General features: G+C 28.9%; 2 protein-coding genes and 1 long non-coding RNA gene across 3 annotated transcripts; all 3 read left to right on the forward strand.

The window, feature by feature from the left end:
• The first annotated feature begins 7,076 nt into the window (after window positions 1–7,076).
• Window positions 7,077–8,061, forward strand: LOC141044667 (uncharacterized). The gene is made up of 3 exons (XR_016499752.1): window positions 7,077–7,321; window positions 7,515–7,654; window positions 7,866–8,061. It is a non-coding gene; the product is annotated as an uncharacterized LOC141044667 (long non-coding RNA).
• Window positions 8,062–10,687: 2,626 nt separating this feature from the next.
• On the forward strand, window positions 10,688–11,867 carry LOC112274154 (TMV resistance protein N). The gene is given in 1 exon segment (XM_090245718.1): window positions 10,688–11,867. A coding segment is annotated over 1 exon segment (1,092 nt). The 5' UTR covers window positions 10,688–10,775.
• Window positions 11,868–12,109: 242 nt separating this feature from the next.
• LOC112274155 (uncharacterized) lies at window positions 12,110–16,446 on the forward strand. Its single transcript, XM_073529650.2, has one exon. It carries the CDS (start codon window positions 12,340–12,342, stop codon window positions 16,072–16,074), a length of 3,735 nt encoding a protein of 1,244 aa, XP_073385751.1. The 5' UTR covers window positions 12,110–12,339; the 3' UTR covers window positions 16,075–16,446.
• Window positions 16,447–21,396: the final 4,950 nt, after the last annotated feature.

A 21,396-nucleotide genomic window follows, 5' to 3' on the forward strand; every position in this document is an offset into this window, starting at 1 on the left:
TTCTTGTTGTATAATTTTTTCTAACATAAATATGATAAACATGAAAAAAAATGAAAATTTTTTATTTTAAGAAAATTAATTGTGAATTTAAAACATGTCAATTATTGTCAAAATCAGGTCATTCACACAGCATTTTTTTAATAAATAATATAATATGACCCAATAACATTATACTTATATTACCCTCAGTAAAATATTTGAAACATTAAAATAACCCAAGTTGTATTTGTTTACAATGGGCCTAACATGTAGAAAACTCTAATTATTTACCAAAATTTTAAATATCAATTTAATATAAATAAATATGTTTACACATACATATATTTGTGTGTTGTTTTATAGCTGCATGAATATAAAATATTTATAGATTTTCATCTATATTTACTATTTCACCAAAGAAGGAGACTTAATAAAGAAAAAAAAGCGACCTTGGTGACACAAAGAAATAGTCACCTATGAGTTACAGATCCTAATGCCTTGGTTGAGTGGACATGAGTTGACAACACTGTGGGTTAAAAATTGAATTTTAATACAACCATTGCTATTGAACATTGTTCATGTGGTCAAGAAAGTGAGACATCAAATCACATACTTATTTGTAGCAAAACAAATCTTTCACTTGTCTCCAAAACAAAATCTTAAAATCTTTCCAATTTTAACTCTTCAAATCAAACTTTTCTTCGATAAATTTAGGCTATGCAGCCAGCAGTTATGCTAAACTAAGGCAAAAAACTTACAATGACTGGGTGTTGTGAAGAGAACCCACCTAAACTTAAGGGGGAAAAAGTGCAAGCCAACCTCAGATCGTTGCAACTGGTTTGAGTGTGTCTTGGAAACTGAGACGGAAATGTCAACATGAGCCCCCAAATTGTTGACGAGGCTTGTGGCATTAATTAAAATTCTCTCACTCTTGAAGTGCGTTACTTAGTCTGTGCAGGTTGTGCCTTCTTCACTTTGGCTTCTTCCGAATTCAAGGTGTGTGCTTGGCTTGGCTTTGCCTTGCACAACCGCCCTCCTCGAAATGGCAAGCTGGGTTGTAGAGTATCTAACAACGGTATTCCTGGCTAGACAAAATGCGCTTTGTTGCCATTATAGTGCTGCCTCGGATTTGTCTATTTCGAGGATGATTAAATGACTCAGGTGTGGTGAGTCCGACCCCTGCCGAGGCAGACAAGGCTACCGCATATATTTAAAGCACACATGGCAATCGACTTTCCATGGTCTGTTACGTGCTGAGGCTTCTTCTACACCATAACTCTGAGTGGGATCTGGTTGTCACAGGGGAACTTTATTGTCAGCTTGAATGAATGCATGAGCACTGACTTCGTGATTCATGTTGAATTTGTACTAATCACTGGATTTTACACAATAATGCATGATGATTGTATTGTTTACATGAGGAGTTTTCGATGACTTGGAATCATTTGGAGTTTCACGAAGTCAGTACAGGTTGAGGATTGAATGAAATAAGTAATGTAAAATTAAGCTTTAGTTTATGTGTATTATTTAACGCTTACAATGACGACTAGTTTAATCACTGGGTTTGTATATGCATATGCATTTTACAAATTGGTAGCTCGAATTGTGCAGAAGAGGAGTCAAATGGCCATGAGATCGGACCGGGACACATAAACTAAAGCTTAATTTTACATTACTTAAAGAATCTGGCGAAACAAAGGGTCAGCAAACAGCCTTAACCATGACCTGAATACAAAAGTAAGCGCATAGGGTGATGCACCTGTTGATGATCGGTTCCTAATTTTCTAGCTACATCTTCAGCACCCTCCTTTCCATCACCTGAAAGCATTGGCGTCTTCATGCCCAAACGAGAGAGAGTACAGCAATGTGAATTGTAGCATCATCGTTTCGTTCAGCAACTGTTGTGACAGTTCCCACAAACTTATCATATGTGCATGTCAGAGAGAACGCAGTAGGTCAAGTAAGATTGCACGTGTAGTTTTGTTCAAATCCTTCTGAGGCTTTAAAAACTTGTCAAAGTATCAAGCTGACTTAGAAGCTCCTGTGCAGTAAAACCATGAATCGAAGCGCTTAACATGCCTGCAGAGATTATATGTTTTAAGTCATGATTTTACAGTAAAAACCTTGTGTTTGTGAACTCACGCGTATTGACACCTGTCAGCTTCCGCATCAAAGACGGAAGATATTTTTTTCTCCCGTTGGTGCATCAATCATATTTCAGGGGTACAATTGAATTTTTCCCTTGAAATAATATGTAAATTTGGTAGATGATATTTAATTGATTAAGACATCAATACTACAACTTTTGATATATTTTCTAAGAGAAAAGCTTTTAGTTTGTTTGTAGAATCTTTGAGGTAATACTCTGAGTAGAGGCTAAAAATATAAATATTTATAGCCAATTTTATTTATGGCCATTACAAAGAAGATTACTTGCTAGATATACTATGTTTTTTTATTATAATAATATACATATTTTAAATTAAATAGTAAATGATAAACTATAAAAGTGTGTATTTACATGTAGATTCGAAATATACAGAAATAGAAATTTAAACGAGTGAATTATTTATAATTTTAAGTGATTAAAAAAATTAAAAATTACATGTAGAATTTTTAAAAAGTATGAGTTTTTATATGATTGGTAGTATATAAAATTCAATTAGAACATTTGTTAGGTGTATAAAACATTTAAATAAAAAAAAAAAGATCCATAAATTTATCTTATAATTAATTATGAGCTTTTGGATAAGACTTTAACAAAAGATTATAAATAAGTGTTAAGATTTTAACAAAGATCAACCTAAGACCAAGTCAAGCAGCATCATATATATTTCTTAGCTTTAAGAGCTTTAGAATTGTTGAGAATGTTTTAGAGAGACACAAGAGTGGTTACAGTAATATGCACACATACAAGCATACACACACACAAGCAACTAGAGACTATTGATGTGGTTGTCTTATGTATACAAAGAAAAGGGAAGAAAATAAATAGTTTCTTTCCACTACATTTCAAACATTGTAGCTACAGTATTTATTATAAACTATAATAAATATTATGGAGAGTATTGATTACATTTAATACTTTCAACACTCCTCTTCGTTTGTCACAGTATTTATATAATATAAATTTTTTATAGAATTATGATTTATATTTTTCTATAATCAATAGCTGCTACCTCATTAAAACTTTATCTAAAAAAATCTTATTGTATTCAAAGAAAAAATCATGCATAAAAAAGAAAGAAAGAATACAACATCATTTTTTTTTTATCGTAACCAAATATACTCTTGAGATGCTTCATACAAGGCAATAATTTTTGCACAGTTAAATGAAGTTATAGTTATAGCTTGTTTTACTAATCTCTATGATATTGCAACTCCATGTCTTCAGAATATATAGCTTATTTGAAATTTAGCTATTGCAATATCACATTTATATCCTATATCACAATATCCAACCAATTTTGGATTTGTAGATCATATGTAATATAATTCCAAATCTTCAATATTTTTTAAATAATATAATAAATATTTGATATTATTTCAATGTCATAGTCTTGGACGTATACTATGTCTTGCAGGAACATTAACTACAAATATAATATCTGGTCTTATAGATGTGATTAAATATAAAAACGGTTCAATTGTTGCAAGGTATGGATATTGATCTCCCAATATTTCTTTCTCTTCCTTGCATGGACGGTATGAATTATCACCATTGCGACTACATCCAATCATTGGTGTTGACAATGAATAAGCATCAATCATATATAATTTCCATAAAATTCGTTTAATATATGTTATTTGATAGAAAAAAAAATGCTACTATCTATGAGATTTGAAGACTTATGCAAAAAGTTATTTTTTCATAGTAGAATATTAATTCTTTTCATATAGACGAAAATGGTCATGATCATGACTACCATGGTATTTATGAGCACTTTTTCTATGTTTGTATAATTTTTTCTTAGAGTTTGAAATATTAAATGAATGAAATTCTAGAACCATAGTTCCAATAGGACAAGCTTTTGTATTACATAAGAATAGATCATTTTGTTTCTCCATAAGAAGTAGATAAGACATGAAATTAGGATGACTTTGAAATTTCATGTTTCTATATTGTTGTGCAAGTTTAGCAAATAGAGGAAGAAATGTAGAGAGAGTTTTTTCAATCATTTCTTCTTCAGAGATGCTTTATCTATACAATTGTAGTTATGAGACAATACAATATATTTTACTATTGAAAGCATTTAAATTTAAAAAATCCATAATACATAAATATGTCCAATCATGACGTGCATACAAAAAGAAAATAGTCTTTTAATGATCAAATTTGGATTTAAGATTCTCCCAAAGCTTGATTGAATCTTTCATTTTCAAATATAGATATTGCAATGCAGGTACAAGATGACTACAAAAGAAAAGAAGTACTTTCTAATAGATAGTAAGAAGAATAGAAGTACTTACACTAAGAGATTCTTCAAACAAAATTATATATAAGAGTTGTTATGTAAATAATTTTTTTTGCCATTTTAACCATAATAAATTATTATTTCTATCAGCAACCAATGGTGGAAATAAAAGAGCTTGAAAATGTTGGGATATAGTAGTGATAGTTGAAAACATAATAGAAGCAGTTGAGGATATTGAAGCAATTATTATAAATAAATTTCTAAAAAAAAAATACAAGATCAAATAGAAAAGATTGAGTAAAATGCACCTTGAAATGTAAAACCAAATAAAATGATAAAGTTGAACTTGAAATAAAAAATATTAAAAATTTGGGATTTTTTTTTTTTTTTTTTTTTTTTTTTTTTCAAAACAAGGATTTGTGGCAGATTGTAGCAACAATAGTAGACAATGGCAAGGTGTGGTAGCTCAGCGGCAGGATATATGAGTTTGGTGGCAAGGTATGACTATTGGTGACAGAATATGGTAGTTTGACAACATGGTGTGGCAGTTTGGTAAGACACAATAACAATAAGATTCAGGAACAATAAGATTTTGCAGCAACATGATTCAAGAGTAGTAGTAGGATTTAGTAATAGTAGGATTGAGTAACAACAAAGTTGAAAAAAATGAGGAGAAGTAGAAGGACAAGGTATATACAAATTTTTAAGAACTAAGACTAATGCACAAGAGCAATTGTGCTAATAATATATTGAGAATCTTTTAGAGAAATACAAGAGTGGTTGAAGTAATATGCACACATATATAAGTACACATACAAGTAACTAGAGTCTATTGATATGGTTGTCTCATATATATAAAGAGAAGAAGAGAAGATAAACAATTTCTCTCCTATACATTTCAAACATTGTAGCTACAGTATTTACTATAAACTACAATAAATATTATAGAGAACGCCAACTACATTTAATTCTCTTAATAAGAACTAAGATAAATTTATCTCAAACTAAAATTCTTATTTGAGTTGCCTTCAAATTATTCAATATTAAAATATATTTTTTAAAAATTTGAGTACTTTTTTAAAGAAATATTTTTCAAGTTCAATATTTTAGAACTACTAGCTTGTAATATAATGTTTAAAAAGTCTTCAATTAGAAATAGAATGAAGAAATCAATAAATGAATATAACATAATTACTTATTAAAACTAATATCTAAAATAAAAAACCTTATTTATAGTAGTTGTTGGTTTTATAATTATATCAATATTATTGGTAATATTTTAAAATTTTATAATACTATATATATTTAAAATATTTCAACCATCTTTTATTATTTCATGGTTGCAGCATTCTATTGATAGCTATATATATGTAAATTCCTATATTTAAAATATAAAATAAAATATAGTATTTTTTCTTTGAAAGGTTTTATTTCTATTATTTTTATGTATACATATGAAGATAAAAATATAAAAAAGAAAAAAGTAATACTAATAATTAATATTAAAATAAAATTATTTAATTAATACTATATATATATATATATATATTCATTCATGCAAGTGGACATAACAATACTTTATCTTTAAATTTTGCAATGAAAATCATTTGTATAATTAAAAAGATAGAATTCAAGCACATAAGAAGTATCAAAGATAATACTAATTGTTCTCAATTATACTAAAATTTCAAATTTTCAAAGTGTGTATATATATATATATATATATATATATGTATATATCCTTACTTCTTATTAATTATACACATGGATATTATTTGTATGACCAACTTTTTTTTTTATTCTTGTAGAGGTATTTGTATCACAAATAATCAAATAAATCTCATATCCCAATATCTTTCAAAACAAAATTACCTTGCACAATGTACACAAAACAAAGCATTATGTAAAATTTTCAGATATTTTTTTAGTTATTGTGCAAAACAATAATAATAATGATAATAAGAAAATCATCTGCAGTGTTGAATGCAAACCAATAATATGTGGTTTTTACACCTTTCTCTCATCAATTTTACTTAATACTATAAGTAAGACACTGTAGCATGTATTGATCCTTTTATTTTAAATACAATAATACTTCAGAAGTTTTGAAAATCATTTCATTTAAAATATTTTCTTCATAAAATGAAAACTGAATCAACTTAGCAATCAAAATGTATGAATTCTTGTTTTTTTGTAACTATAAATTAAACGAACATGTTATAAAAAGTATAAATACAAACATATATAAACTCATGTAAAACAAACATGTCATATGAGTATAAATAAGATTTTTTTTTAAGAAATATAAGTAATGGTTTCAAATTATTGTTTTAGCATTGATGGTAAACCCTCATGGAGATATAATCCCCCCTTAATCAACAAAAGCAACGGGCTAGTAACGAGCAGTGTGAACACACAAACCGGTTCACCCGCCACAATTTAATACCCGGAAGAAGATACCCGTACCCGGACACTATACAGTTACCCGTCGTGATACCCGAGGCGGACGCGGCGGACGGATACCGAGGCACAGTGCGGGGGCAGCACGGGCAGCAGGGAAAGTTTTGGGCAGGCAGAGGGGCGGGCAGATCGAGCCGGGCAGCCACCATCCTGGAAGGAACCCCACACGTCTTCCGGAACATGTGGAGCTTCGTTTCAGGCTACTGCTGCTTCTTCAACCCTCGTCGTCCGCCATTTCTCTCCATCTTTCTTCCCCTCGCTTTGGTTGCCGGCCCGCATCCTGCTGCTGTGGTATCGCCCTTTCGGACGCAAGCATTCCTGTGCTCATGTGCGTTTCCTGAGCCGCTCGGTGAGCGAATCGGTGTGGAGTCGTCGACGTGCCGCGGGTTGGGTATCTAAGGGTGAATCTGACGCTGTTGGAGTCCTAGTGTGGTGGAGATTCGGAGCCTCCGGGTTTGGTTTGGGAGGTCTGTTTTTCCGGTTTCTGTGAGTTGATTTCGTGTATTTTGTTTCGAGGACGGCTCCTGAGAACGCTTGTTGTTTTATTTGGGAGGTTATACGAGGGTTTCGGGTAGGATCTTTTCCGTGGAGAAATTTGAATTTATTTGATTTCGTCAGTGGAGATTGGATAGTAAGAGGGGGAGGTTAGTGGTTGCTCAGGGAGGGTGTGAGGAAGAAGAAGTGAAGAGCAAGGTGGTGGCATACTCTTTTATGTCTGAAATCAGCTGCTTCTACCTGGGGTCAGTTTGGCTCTTGGGAGAATATTCCCTGCGTTCACGGCAAATCAGAAGCTCCTTTCGGTCCGTATCTCCTCCTGGCGTGGTGGAGTGGGGGGGGGGGTTGTGCTACGTGTGTGGGGTCTTGAAATTCATACACAAGTGTTTCATCCGAGTGCTGATCTTCTATGTGCTGGAGTTACAGTCATCTATTTCTTCCTACAGTTAGGATTGACTTAAGTGTACTAAATTTGTGAAGAGTTTTAATGCGTTGCAAATGTTTGTGGGATTGTAGGATTATGAGGATGCTAAGAAGTTTTGCAATAAGAAATTGGTGCATTTGACATGATCGATGATGAAAGAATATTGTTTTTAAAGAATTTTTGTGGAGAAAAGTAGTTTGTTGTATTGATATTATATGGGTTTTTTGAAGGCGATTAATATTTGATTTTGATAAATAGCATATTATAATGGAATGTTGTTTTTGGTTATATATATATTTTTTGTGGTTGTAATAAGATATTAGGGTTGTTATTGTAATTTTTCCATTTCATTTATTAGGTTTTGTAGTATTATAATTGATTTCTTAATTTTGGGATGATGGCAGAAGTTTTTACTTAAAAGATAAGATTTTAAAACCTTTTTAATAATAATTTATCAACATGTTTAATTTCTTAATAATGTGATTACATATCTAATTTGTTATTTTTTCTCTTATTACGATGTTTTGTTGTTTTTCAACCAAGATCGTGATGGATTTAAGAATGCTCAAAAGAAATAGTATTATTATTAAAAAACTTGTACGTAGAAAAAAAACGAGTTCATTAGATTATTGTTGAGTGAATTTATACAGGTGGATTATTTAATTTGATTTTGGTTTGTGGAATATTATGTTAGGAAGTCTTTGGCTAATATTAAACTTTTTTTTATTGTATTAGGTATTGCCTTTGTAATTATAATCTCAAAGTTTATGGATCCATTTCAATTATTTGGCTATGTGGTTATTTAATTGGTTTAATACTTTGGAGGTTTTACATGAGATAAATAATGTAACAAGTAATGTAGAGATTTTAAAGATTATTTGGTGAGTATTTTGAGAAATGCAATTGTTCTACACTATGATTGAAGTCTTAATTCATTGTTCAGAATGTTAATTGTAAATAACTTGTAATATTGCAAATGTTGTAAAAGAAGATTATGGTTGTATTCATTAGAATTTATCATAGCGAATAATATATACATGGAGTAAAGCTAATATATTGTGTTGGTTGTGTAGTTGTAGGGACACATTTAGATAATTGTTTATTACAATATGACAAACCTTTTGGAATTATTTACGAAGTGTTTGTTTATGGTTTGGAGATTTTTGAAGGATTTTCAAAAGGGTCTATTTTTTAAAAATTTGAATCATTATGATAGTCATATTGAAGTAATAGGCACTTCTACAAAGAGGCAAGAGATTAATAGAGACATTTGGAGACAATGTGAAATTTATGTTGGAGAGATGAAGAATATGTTGAAGAAAAAAGATATATTGAATAGAAATCAATGTACAAGCATCTGCAAGAAACTTTTTATTGTTATGGATATATTTCGACATCTAGTAACTCATAGCAACAAAGATTTGGAGTGTGGACTTATATTTTGTGAGTTATTTCTTTTAGTGAAGAAAATTGGCTTATTGGTAAAGAATTGTGAAGAAAGTAATTGGTGCCAAGTAGCTATCTTCCAAATGAATAATAAAGAGACTTTTCGAGAATTGCTTATGGATTTAAAGTGTTGCTATGATGTAGTAATTGAAATACTTTTGAACCAAAATCCAAAAGAATTTGAAGGTTTCTCATTTGCTATCTTTGATGTTGCCACCTTTGATGAAGTGGAAGGTGATGAAAAAAGCTTGTGTGACAAGTTGAATCATGCAATTGGAGATGATAACTTTGAACACTTTGGATTAGCAAATTATTTATTGCAAAGATTGAAGGATTTATGCAACATAGAAGGTAGAGAATTGGACATAATGGAACTTTCAATGGATATGAAACCTTTGCAAATCATGTAATGCTTAGGTAAAGGAAGTTTTGGAATAGTTTTTAAATCTAAGTGGTGGGGACTTTTGAGTGCAACTAAAAAGTTGAATGTTGCTTACAATAAATTTTTTATCAAAGAAGTGAGCATTCTAGCTAGTCTAAGCCATCCCAACATAATCAAATATTTCTTTGCTATTAATCCCAAAAATAATGAAAATAGACAAATAGATGAAGAACATGATATAAATAAAGAATTATATTTGGGAATGGAATTGATGGAAACAAGCTTAGGTGATATGTTAAAAGAAAAAAAATCAATGTCATTTATATTTAGTTTTGATATTATTTATCAAATTGCTAAAGGCATGTGCTATTTGCATGACATGCAAATTGCACATCGAGATCTAAAGCCTGAAAATATATTAGTCAATATTATAAAGGATAAAGTATTAAATAATGTTGTTCAACATACTACAATAAAATTGATAGATTTTGGCATGTCTAAGGTGAATGTTGGAAGGCATCCAAAAGTTAGTGAAAATAATAATGCCTATGGTAGTATACAATACATGGCTCCAGAGGCATTAAGAAATACATTTGAAAGCACAAAGATGTGTCTTTATGAAGCAGATGTTTTTTCATTTGCAATGGTGTGTTCTAAGATTCTTTCAAAAAAAGATCCATTTGATGGTGTTTTCTTGAAAAGAGATATATTGGAAAGAATACAAAAAGGTAAAAGACCATAGCTTCCTTCAAATTGTGATGAATTGAACAAGCTTATCCAAGAGTGTTGGAATTGGAATCCTTCACAACGCCCAAACTTTGCAATTATTTGTGAAAGACTCATCAGATTAAAGAAGAAGATTCTAATTGGACAATGTTTAAATAAACTATCGTCTTTTGGTGGAACTTGGAACAATATGAATCAAAATATACATTGGAAAGAACCCTATAATAGATTACAAATAGTAAGGCTCTTGTAAATACTCTTGTAAATACATAACAAGTATAGATTTGATTTGATTATTTTAATATAATTTTTATATAAATTAAATATGCCATATTGATAATTAATTGTTAGAAAATATTTAATTGTTTGCTTCAAATTTGACTAGAATGGAACCTATATAAATTTTGAAGTCATTCAATTTTGTATTTTTATTTACATGCAGGTTGACATGTCTAAAGAAAATTTATTAGGTAGAAAACAATATTTACTCCAAATAAGACAACTATGTTTCAAAAATATAAAGGTAATATGCCTTGTTGGCATGGGTGGAATATGCAAGACCACAATAGCAAAGGCTACATTTATTGATATAAAACACATGTATGATGCTTCATGTTTTGTTGAAATTGCGCAAAATAATGGCGATAGCTATTCAATCTCTTGCAACATATTAAAACAATTCAAATTTGAAGAAAAACCAAAAGATTTAAATGAAGCACAAGAAATATTAAAATCATTCTTCATTAAAAACAAGATCATTTTGGTCCTTGATGATGTGAAGGATCAAAGTCAAATTGAAGTTATACCTATGGATGTTATAAGTACTAGTAATGGTAGCACATTAATTGTAACTACTTGAGATTGGAAATCAATAGAAGAATATTCTATGATGATTTACAAAATAAATATTGAAGAACTTGATGAAGTTTCAAGTATAGAGTTGTTCAATAGTTATTCATGGAGACACCAAGAAAAGTTGGATAATGAATTTGTTGAGGTGGGCACAAAAATTGTAAAAGCTTGTAATGGCTTGGCTTTAAGTTTAAAAGTAATGGGTGCATTTTTGAGGGGACAAAAAAGATTGAGATATTGGGAGCAAGCTTTACAAAGGTTAAAAAGAAGAAGAGATTTGGATGGAGATGAAAATGATAGCGACTATAAGATTTGGAACATCTTAAGAATAAGCTTTGATAATTTAAAAGATATTGAAAAAAAAATATTTTTGGACATATGTTGTTTTTTTTGTAATGATGTATATCCACAAGGCATGAAAAAAAAAAGAGCATTACAAATATGGGCTAAAAACAAAGAAGAAGAAGAATTGGAAGAAGATATGGATTGTATATTAAATACATTGATTCAAAAGTCATTGGTAAAGATAGATAATAAAGGGATTTTAAGTATACATGATCAACTACGAGATATGGGTCGTATGATTGTTGAAGTTGAAGCAAAATATAAAAGTACACGAATTTGGAATATGAATAAACAACCAATTCACAAATCATCAAATCAGGTATCAAATATTGATCTCATTTAAATAATATTTATAAGACTAATAAACTAAAATACATATATATATATATATATATGTATATGTGTGAATAATAAAAGATAAAATATGCTATTTTTTAATATTAATTAAATAATATTATATTATATATATTTATTATGTTGTAATGATATTTTTGTTTTATATTTTTTTATGTCTAATTTTTTAAAAATATGGTAATTCTAAAATATTTGTTTGTTTGTATGGTGTTGTTATATAATTGGAGGGACTATTTTATAGCTTTCAAAACAAGAATAAATTTAACAAAGTTGAAAGTAACTATTTTGCTTCTATTCGAATTTTGAATTATGAGATTGATGTAAAAACATCTAATGATTTTTATGAATCATTTAGCACTTTAGTTATATTGATAAAAAAATGTTATAAATTAAAATATCTTTTATTGAACATTTCAAATTTAAGTCAATTAGACAAAAACTTAGTAGAAAAAATACAAAATATGCTAAATAAAAGAGAGATTTGGACAAATTGTAAAAGTTTGAAAGTCTTGCAATTAAAAAATTATGATTTTCCAAAAGAGTTTTTAAAGTCTATTTACAAAATTACTACATTATTAGACCTTGACATACAAGGATGTATGAACTTGCTCACATTACCAAATGAAATGCATACTATGTCATCATTAACAAACCTCAATATTCTAAGATGTTCAAAATTGAAAGTATTACCAAATTCATTAGGAAGAATTACTACTTTAAAACAATTGAATATACGTAAGTGTTTTAGCTTAACATCATTGCCAAATGAACTAGGCAATCTTATATCTTTGACTACACTAGATATATCTAAGTGCTCAAGCTTGACATCATTGCCAAATGAACTTGACAACCTTACATCTTTGACTATACTTAATATATCTTCGTGCTCAAGCTTGACATCATTACCAAATGAACTAGGTAATCTTACATCTTTGATTGAACTTGATATATCTAAATGCTCATGCTTGACATTACTGCCAATTGAATTAGGCAACCTTATATCTTTGACTAAATTTGATATATCTTCGTGCTCATATTTGATATCATTACCCAATGAACTAGGCAATCTTACATCTTTGACTAAACTTGATATATCTTCGTGCTCACGCTTGACATCATTGCCAAATGAACTTGGCAACCTTACATCTTTGACTACACTTAATATATCTTTGTGCTCAAGCTTGACGTCATTGCCAAATGAACTAGGCAATCTTACATCTTTGATTGAACTTGATATATCTAAATGCTCACGCCTGACATTACTGCCAATTGAACTAGGCAACCTTATATCTTTGACTAAATTTGATATATCTTCATGCTTACACTTGATATTATTACCAAATGAACTAGGCAATCTTATATCTTTGATTGAACTTGATATATCTTTGTGCTCAAGCTTGACATCATTGCCAAATGAATTAGGCAACCTTACATCTTTGACTACACTTAATATATCTCAATGCTCCCACTTGACATCATTGCCAAATGAACTAGGAAACTTAACATCTTTGACTAAACTTGATATATCTTCATGCTCAAGTTTGACATCATTGCCAAATGAACTAAGCAATCTTATATCATTGACTAAACTTGATATATCTTGGTGCTCAAGCTTGATATCATTGCCAAATGAACTAGGCAACCTTACATCTTTGACTAAACTTGATATATCTTCATGCCTAAATTTGATATTATTGCCAAATAAATTAAGAAAACTTATTTATTTGACTGCACTTGATATATCTTCTTGTATTAAATTAAAGTCATTGCCAGAAGATATTTCAAATCTTACATCTTTGCTCACATTGAATCTATCTGGATGCATAAATTTAACATCATTGCCAGATGGATTGAACAACTTAACATCATTGACTACAATTAATTTATTTTGGTGCTTAAGATTAATATCATTGCCAAATAGATTAGACAACCTTACTTCTTTTAGTGCTCTTGATAAGTTTGAGTGTTTAAGCTTCAAAACAATGTCATATGTATTTAAAAATCTCAAATCTCTAACTACACTTAATTTAAGTGAAAAGCCATTGTTGACAATTATTCCTGTTATATCACATAGTCTTACATCATTGACTACACTTAAAATATTTGAGTATTCAAGCTTGGTATCATTGCCAAATGAACTAGGTAACATTACATCTTTGACTACACTTGATATATCTTGGTGCTTAAGCTTGACATCATTGCCAAAAGAATTAGGCAATCTTATATCTTTGACTACAATTAATATATCTTGGTGCTTAAATTTGACATCATTGCCAAGTGAACTAGGCAATCTTACATCTTTGACTAAAATTGATATATCTAAATGTGCAAGGTTGATATCATTGCCAAATGAACTAGGTAATCTTACATTTTTGACTATACTTAAAATGTCTTTGTGCTCAAGCTTGATATCATTGCCAAATGAATTTGGAAACTTTACATCTTTAACTACACTTGATATATCTGGATATTCAAGCTTAACATCATTACCAAATGAACTTGGAAACCTTATATTATTGACTACACTTAATATATCTAGGTGTTCAAGCTTGGCATCATTGCCAAATGAACTAGGCAACCTTACATCATTGACTATTCTTGGTATATCTTGGTGCTCAAGCTTGATATCATTGCCAAATGAACTAGGTAACCTTATATCTTTGACTATACTTGATATATCTAGGTGCTCAAGCTTGGCATCATTACCAATTGAACTAGGCAATCTTACATCTTTGACCACACTTAATATATCCTGGTGCTCAGACTTGGTATCATTGCCAAATGAATTAGGCAACCTTATATCTTTGACTATACTTGATATATTTAGGTGCTCAAGCTTGATATCATTGCCAATTGAATTAGGTAACCTTACATCTTTGATTATACTTAATATATCTAGGTGCTTAGGCTTGATATCATTGCCAAATAAACTAAGCAACCTTACATCTTTGACTACACTTGATATATCTGAATGCTCAAATTGGACATTATTGTCAAATGAATTAGGCAACCTTACATCTTTAACTACACTTAATATATCTAGTTGCTCAAACTTGGTATCATTGCCAAATGAACTTCTCAACCTTACATCTTTGATTACACTTCAAATATCTTGGTGCCCAAGCTTGACATCATTGCCAAATGAACTTGGCAACCTTACATCTTTGACTACACTAAATATATTTAGGTGCTCATGCTTGACATCATTATCAAATAAAATAGGTAGCCTTACATCTTTGACTGTACTTAAAATATCTTGGTGTGCAAGCTTGATATCATTGCCAAATGAACTAGGCAACGTTACATCTTTGACTACACTTAATATTTCTCGGAGCTCAAGCTTGACATCATTGCCAAATGAAGTAGGTAACCTTATATCTTTGACTGTACTTAAAATATCTTGGTGTACAAGCTTGATATCATTGCCAAATGAACTAAGCAACCTTACATCTTTGACTACACTTAATATATCTCAATGCTTAGGCTTGATATCATTGCCAAATGAACTTAGAAATCTTATGTCTTTGACTATACTTGATATACATGAATGTTCAAGCTTGACAACATTGCCAAATGAATTAGGCAACTTTACACTTTTGACTATATTTAATATATCTAGATGCTCAAGCTTGACATCATTGCCAAATGAACTTGGCAACCTTATATCTTTGACTACACTTAAAATATATTGGTGCTCAAGCTTGACATCATTACCAAATGAACTTGGCAACCTTACATCTTTGACTACACTTAATATATCCAAGTGCTTAAGCTTGACATCATTGCCAAATGAAATTGGTAATCTTATATCTTTGACTATACTTGATATATCTGATTGTTCAAGCTTGACATCATTACCAAATGAACTTGGCAACCTTACATCTTTGACTACACTTAATATATCTAAGTGCTCAAGCTTGACATCATTGCCAAATGAACTTGGTAAACTTATATCTTTGACTATACTTGATATATCTGGTTGTTCAAGCTTGCCATCCTTACCAAATGAACTTGGCAATCTTATATCTTTGACTACACTTAATATATCTAAGTGCTCAAGCTTGACTTTATTGCCAAATGAATTTGGCAATCTTACATCTTTGACTATACTTAAAATGTGTTGGTGTTTAAATCAAATACCATCGCTAAGTGAATTAAAAAATCCTACATCTTTGACTACACTTGATATATCCTAGTGTTTAAACTTGATATTATAATCTTATAAACTAAAAAATGTTATGTCTTTGACTACACTTCATATATCTTGGTGATGTAGCTTAACATCATTGTTAAATAAAGTGGATAACTTTTACATTTTTGACTTTAACAAATCTGTCAATTGCGCAAAAGGATTACTTGTGTTATTGCTACAAAGGTGATGAATGTGGATGGAACTTCTTATTTTATGCAGATTGTGTTTTTATATGCACAAAATTATATTAAAAGTAGCATCTAGTATTATGTTTGTATTAGTGAAATGGTAGATGTTGTAAGATATTGAAGAATATTAGAATTTTTGTTAATTTTTTTAAAGATTTTTAAATAAATAAAGTAATAGTAAATTTTAAACTTTATTTCTAATTCTTTTGTTTTTAGAAATAAGACATTATTATTCAATTGCAAATGTCACATACATGTTAGTTTGTTTAAGGAAAAAAATAAAATAAAAAAATTAACTAGTATTTTGTGTGTATATATATATATATATATATATATATATATGAAGGAATGTTAAATAGATCCAAGTTTTTACTAAATTAACCCTTCCATCTTAGCCATCATGAATGGAAAAAAATAAAAAATAAAAAATAAAAAATAGATTCATTTCTCCATTATTAGATCTACAATCAATAAAAACCAACTACATTCATCATAATTATCACATTCTAATATATATATATATATATATATATATTCATACATACATACATACAATATTAATATTTGGATTTAATTCCAAAACTCCTAATAGCACAATATCTTCATTCACACATGTTTCATGGCTGGTTGTTGTTGTTCTTATTGTTGCTATCTATAAATAAAATTAAAATACATTAAAGTAAAGATCTTGCTGCCACCTACTAGCTTAACATATTCTTATAGATAATAGTGAATAGTGTAAAACCAATCAATATAATATTACAATTTAAAAAGAAAAAAAATAAAACAATCATATAATAATATTGTAGAAATATATAAATTTGATACTAATTTGATACTACCGTTTTGTTTATATATAGGATTTAAAAGGTTTTATTTAATTTAAATTTTAAAAAATTAAATATAAAATTAATTAGAATATTACTAAAATTAGGTAATAAAAGAAAATATAATATTTTATTATTTTTTTACTACCAAAAATTATAGAATCTTAAATAAAAAAATTAAAATACATATAAAGCTATATTTAGAAAATAATAAAATTAATTATATGATAATTTTAGGAATTACTTTTTAGGAATCAAAGAATTACGAACTAATATTCAAACCATGTCATTATAAGCAAAAACATAAGCTAGTTATTACAAAAACTAAAAGCTTTGAAAAGATGGCATAATTTAATAAGATATTATAAAATATTAATGGATATATTTTTTTTATTAATGGATAATTTATATATTTATATGACATAATATACTAATGATTCTTTACTATTTAATAACTTGTTTTGCCTTTTTCCTATACATCATATGTAATTACCAATCTCATTGTTTGTTGCACATTAAAAAAATAAAACGAAATAAAATTACTAATAATATATTTTATATTTTAATATTTAATTATTTAATTAATAAAATATTAAATATTTAATTAAGATAAAATATTATCCTAAGAAGCAATATCAAGCAAATATCAAGCAATATCAAGCAAATATGACAACGCAGCAAGCACGGGCGGGTGCCCACGTCCCGCCTTAAAACCAATTGATATTGAGGCATCCCGCATTACCCCGTTTGAAGTGATATCAATCTCTAGCATCAGTTAGGATGCCGTAACCTACCTCAGAGTTGCAAACCAAAGCAACAGCGAAGCAAAATAAGACCTGCCGTGCATTCCATGCTGCCATTTCTTCCAAAAATGGTTCGGAACCAAGATGGTAAGAGAAAATCCCATTGGCAAGATGAAGGGATACAAGAAAGAAGAAAAAATAAGATCTTTAAGTGATTCAACATAGAACCAGGATTCAATAGGCAGTAAAATGCAGCTTGTTGGAAAAGAAGTTTGTCAAAAAAAATATTATTTGATTACTGGGAGCTGGCAAAGGCAAGCTTGGCCAAGCAGATAAAGGCTGAGCTCCAAGCCGATCTAGCCAAGAGAGAAGATTACTGAGATAATCAAGGGTTCATAAACAACTTATAGAGCAATGTACTCGTACAGCTAGCTAATAGAACGGTTGAGCCTTTCACAATGAGATGCTGTAATGCCGAGAAATTCGCATCTATAATTAGGATCACTCTCTCTCCTGCAATTATTGAGCCCCCGTCAGGACTCTTGCAAAAACCTGATGATTGGAACACAATATCCAAATACAAGATAAGGCCAGATAGGGCCGGGTATGCAAGAGCATTTTGTCCAAGCTCTGTGACCTTACCAAACCCCAAAACGATCAACCCGAGTGAAAAGAAAACTCTACTGGAGAATAGTCCCCAAACAACCATAATAAAGGTAAATCATTACCTATATCGCCTATTCTGACAATACATAACTGACTATAGAAACAATATAGGTCAATGAAGTGGACTATCCAAGCCTACGCCAACCCTGCTCCTATAACCATGACATACACTATTGCTCAACAATCCAGCAATCCCCGAAAACATGAAATGACAAAGATGATGAGAAGATGCGGCACTCAATAACAACTTCTAGAAGTCACCTCGCCCTTGTAGGAGTTGGGCTTCCTTCTCTCGAAATTGAGCTTTCTCATCTTGAAGTTAAGCTTTCTCGTGTTGAAGTTGCTATTTTCTTCTGATTGTCACAACATTTTTGGACTTGCTCTTCCATTCTTCATATTTGCTATTCTAATCCACACATCTCCTCTTCCACTCCTCTTAACTGTTCCTCCACATTTCCTAGCTGCTCTTTTAAATTTCCACCAACGTCATCTATTCTCTTGCACAACCTAATGCAATAGGCAACCAACAATCAAATTCTACTTCTCAGTGGATACAAGAGAGAAGAATCCATAATCTGGTCTCTAAAACCAGGTGGAGCGTGGACCACCTGGAAGCCAAATGCAAGCCACACAAACACCCACTTGTGCAATCCAGGATCATCAATAAATGCACTCCAAAACATGTTCAAACTGCTTCGCAAGACTAAGGCCAAAGTACACAAGTTCGCTAGTCCATAAGGGTAGTAGACATTACACACTAAATCCAACATGAATCCACTACAATTCACCACTACATTCGAATCAAATCCTCTTCCTCAGCCAAATGATGCTCTCAGCTCGAAATCCTAATCCTGATCTTAGCATAGTGAAAAGAGAGAGAGAGAGAGAGGTGGGAGAAACAAAAGGCAGCAGCAGCATCAGCTCCCCTACTGAGAGCCAAACAGTACAAACAAGCTCATACTCGAATTTAAATTCTATTAAAAAAAAAAAAAAAAAAAAAAAACTTATGAAATTTTTTATATTTAAATTAAAAAAAAATATTTAAAACTTGTTACACTTATATCCATGTTTGATAAAAGTTGAAGGTGTAGATATTATTTAATTTTAAGAAATATATATATATATATATATATATATATTTTATTAAAATTTTTCTTTTAATGTAGATTAATAGTACCTATATAGTTTTTAAATGGTTTAATAAATAAAAAATAGATATAGCTATACAATTAGATATATATATGTATACATTAAAATTTAATTACAATCAATTCAAATTGAAGTATTGTTTTGAAAGATTTTTGTGGATACAAAAGAATGGATGCAATATGAATTTAAACTCATTCAAAGTATCAAAACATATTGAAAATATATAATTTTTTAAGAATTTTAGAATAATTCTTTAAAACCTAAATTTATGCAACTTAACATAGTTTTTCTTCATTAGTAAAAATAACTTGACTAGACATAATAAGACTATAGTATTTTTAAAAGTAAAGAATAAAAAATAAAAAAAAAATTGCTTCTAAATTTCAAATATAATCTTACATTATATCTATGCATCAAACTATTGAGTTAAAAGATTTACACTAAATTTCTTTTAGAATTATTTAGTGTTAATAAAATAAACTAATCTTAAATATTTAAAAATTATCAATAATCAATTAATAGCTTTCGAAAAATAATTCTTAGAAAGATTGAATCTATAACATATGTATATAAATATTTATAGAAATCAAGTCTTACATATTGATTGTAAATTGACTAAATATTTATCAAATGTGGTGTTGATTATTTTTTTTTCTTTCAGATAAAATAACATTTAATGACACTTTCAAAAATATAAATAGAAATTTAAAGCAATATATAACTATATATAACTATATATATATATATATATATATATCAAAGAAAATAATAATTATACATATTAGAAAAGTAAGTAAAAATTTAAATATTTGACAATGTATTGTATATGTATTAATAGAACATTGATCTTATGATTGTAAAATTGTCGTACAAAAAGGAACACTACTTCTATTTACTTCCATTTATGAATTTTGATATGAATAGATGTTTACCAATATTGATTAAAAGAATTTTTAATTTATTTAGACAAAATAAAAGTACTAATTGAATGTATTTTTTTAATAGAAAATTTGTAGATAAACTAAATTATTGTGCATTCTAGGATTTTTAATATTCATGGAATTTTTCATGATATTATGATTTTAATTTTTTATATTTATGTGATGTCTTGAAAAAAAATTAAACTAAAATTTAATTTTGATTATATTTGGTTGGTTGTAAAGAAATAAGGCATTAAGAATTTACCATCAAACTAAATGTTATCAATCTTCAATCAAAATTTTGGATTATATTACCTAAAAAGATAGAATTTTAAAATATGAAAAAAAAATTATAACTATTTTTAATAAGTTATATGAGTCTTGATTCTATTTTAATTAATTTTAATATTTAAATATATCAATAATATAATTTAATTACAAGTATCTCATCATTATAATACTAAGAATATCTTTTAAATTTAAAAAATAAATTATCCTATTTTTAAAATTAAAAATTACTATTTTAAAATAATTTTTTATTTTATTTATTTTTTATATATTTTCTTATATTTTTTATATTTATTTATATGAATATACATACATACATACATACATACATACATACATACATATACTAATTTCAAAGAATTACTATATTTTATAATAAGTTTATTATTTTTTTAATATAATAAAGATAAAAATCCTGTTTCTATTGAATATTTTTTTTAAAATATTTTTTCAATTGAAATCATTTACAACAGCTAAAACACTAAAAATTAATAATAAATCATGTGTTCAAAGAATAACATCATTCATTTAAAATAATTTTTTAG

This window comes from Physcomitrium patens, chromosome 21 (assembly GCF_059467195.1).
Source record: "Physcomitrium patens ecotype Gransden chromosome 21, ASM5946719v1, whole genome shotgun sequence".
NCBI classification, from domain to species: domain Eukaryota; kingdom Viridiplantae; phylum Streptophyta; class Bryopsida; order Funariales; family Funariaceae; genus Physcomitrium; species Physcomitrium patens.

Bases quoted from the DNA above. Each gene is read 5' to 3' on its own strand.
- LOC112274155 (XM_073529650.2), top strand. From the start codon at position 12,340: ATGCTAAATAAAAGAGAGATTTGGACAAATTGTAAAAGTTTGAAAGTC.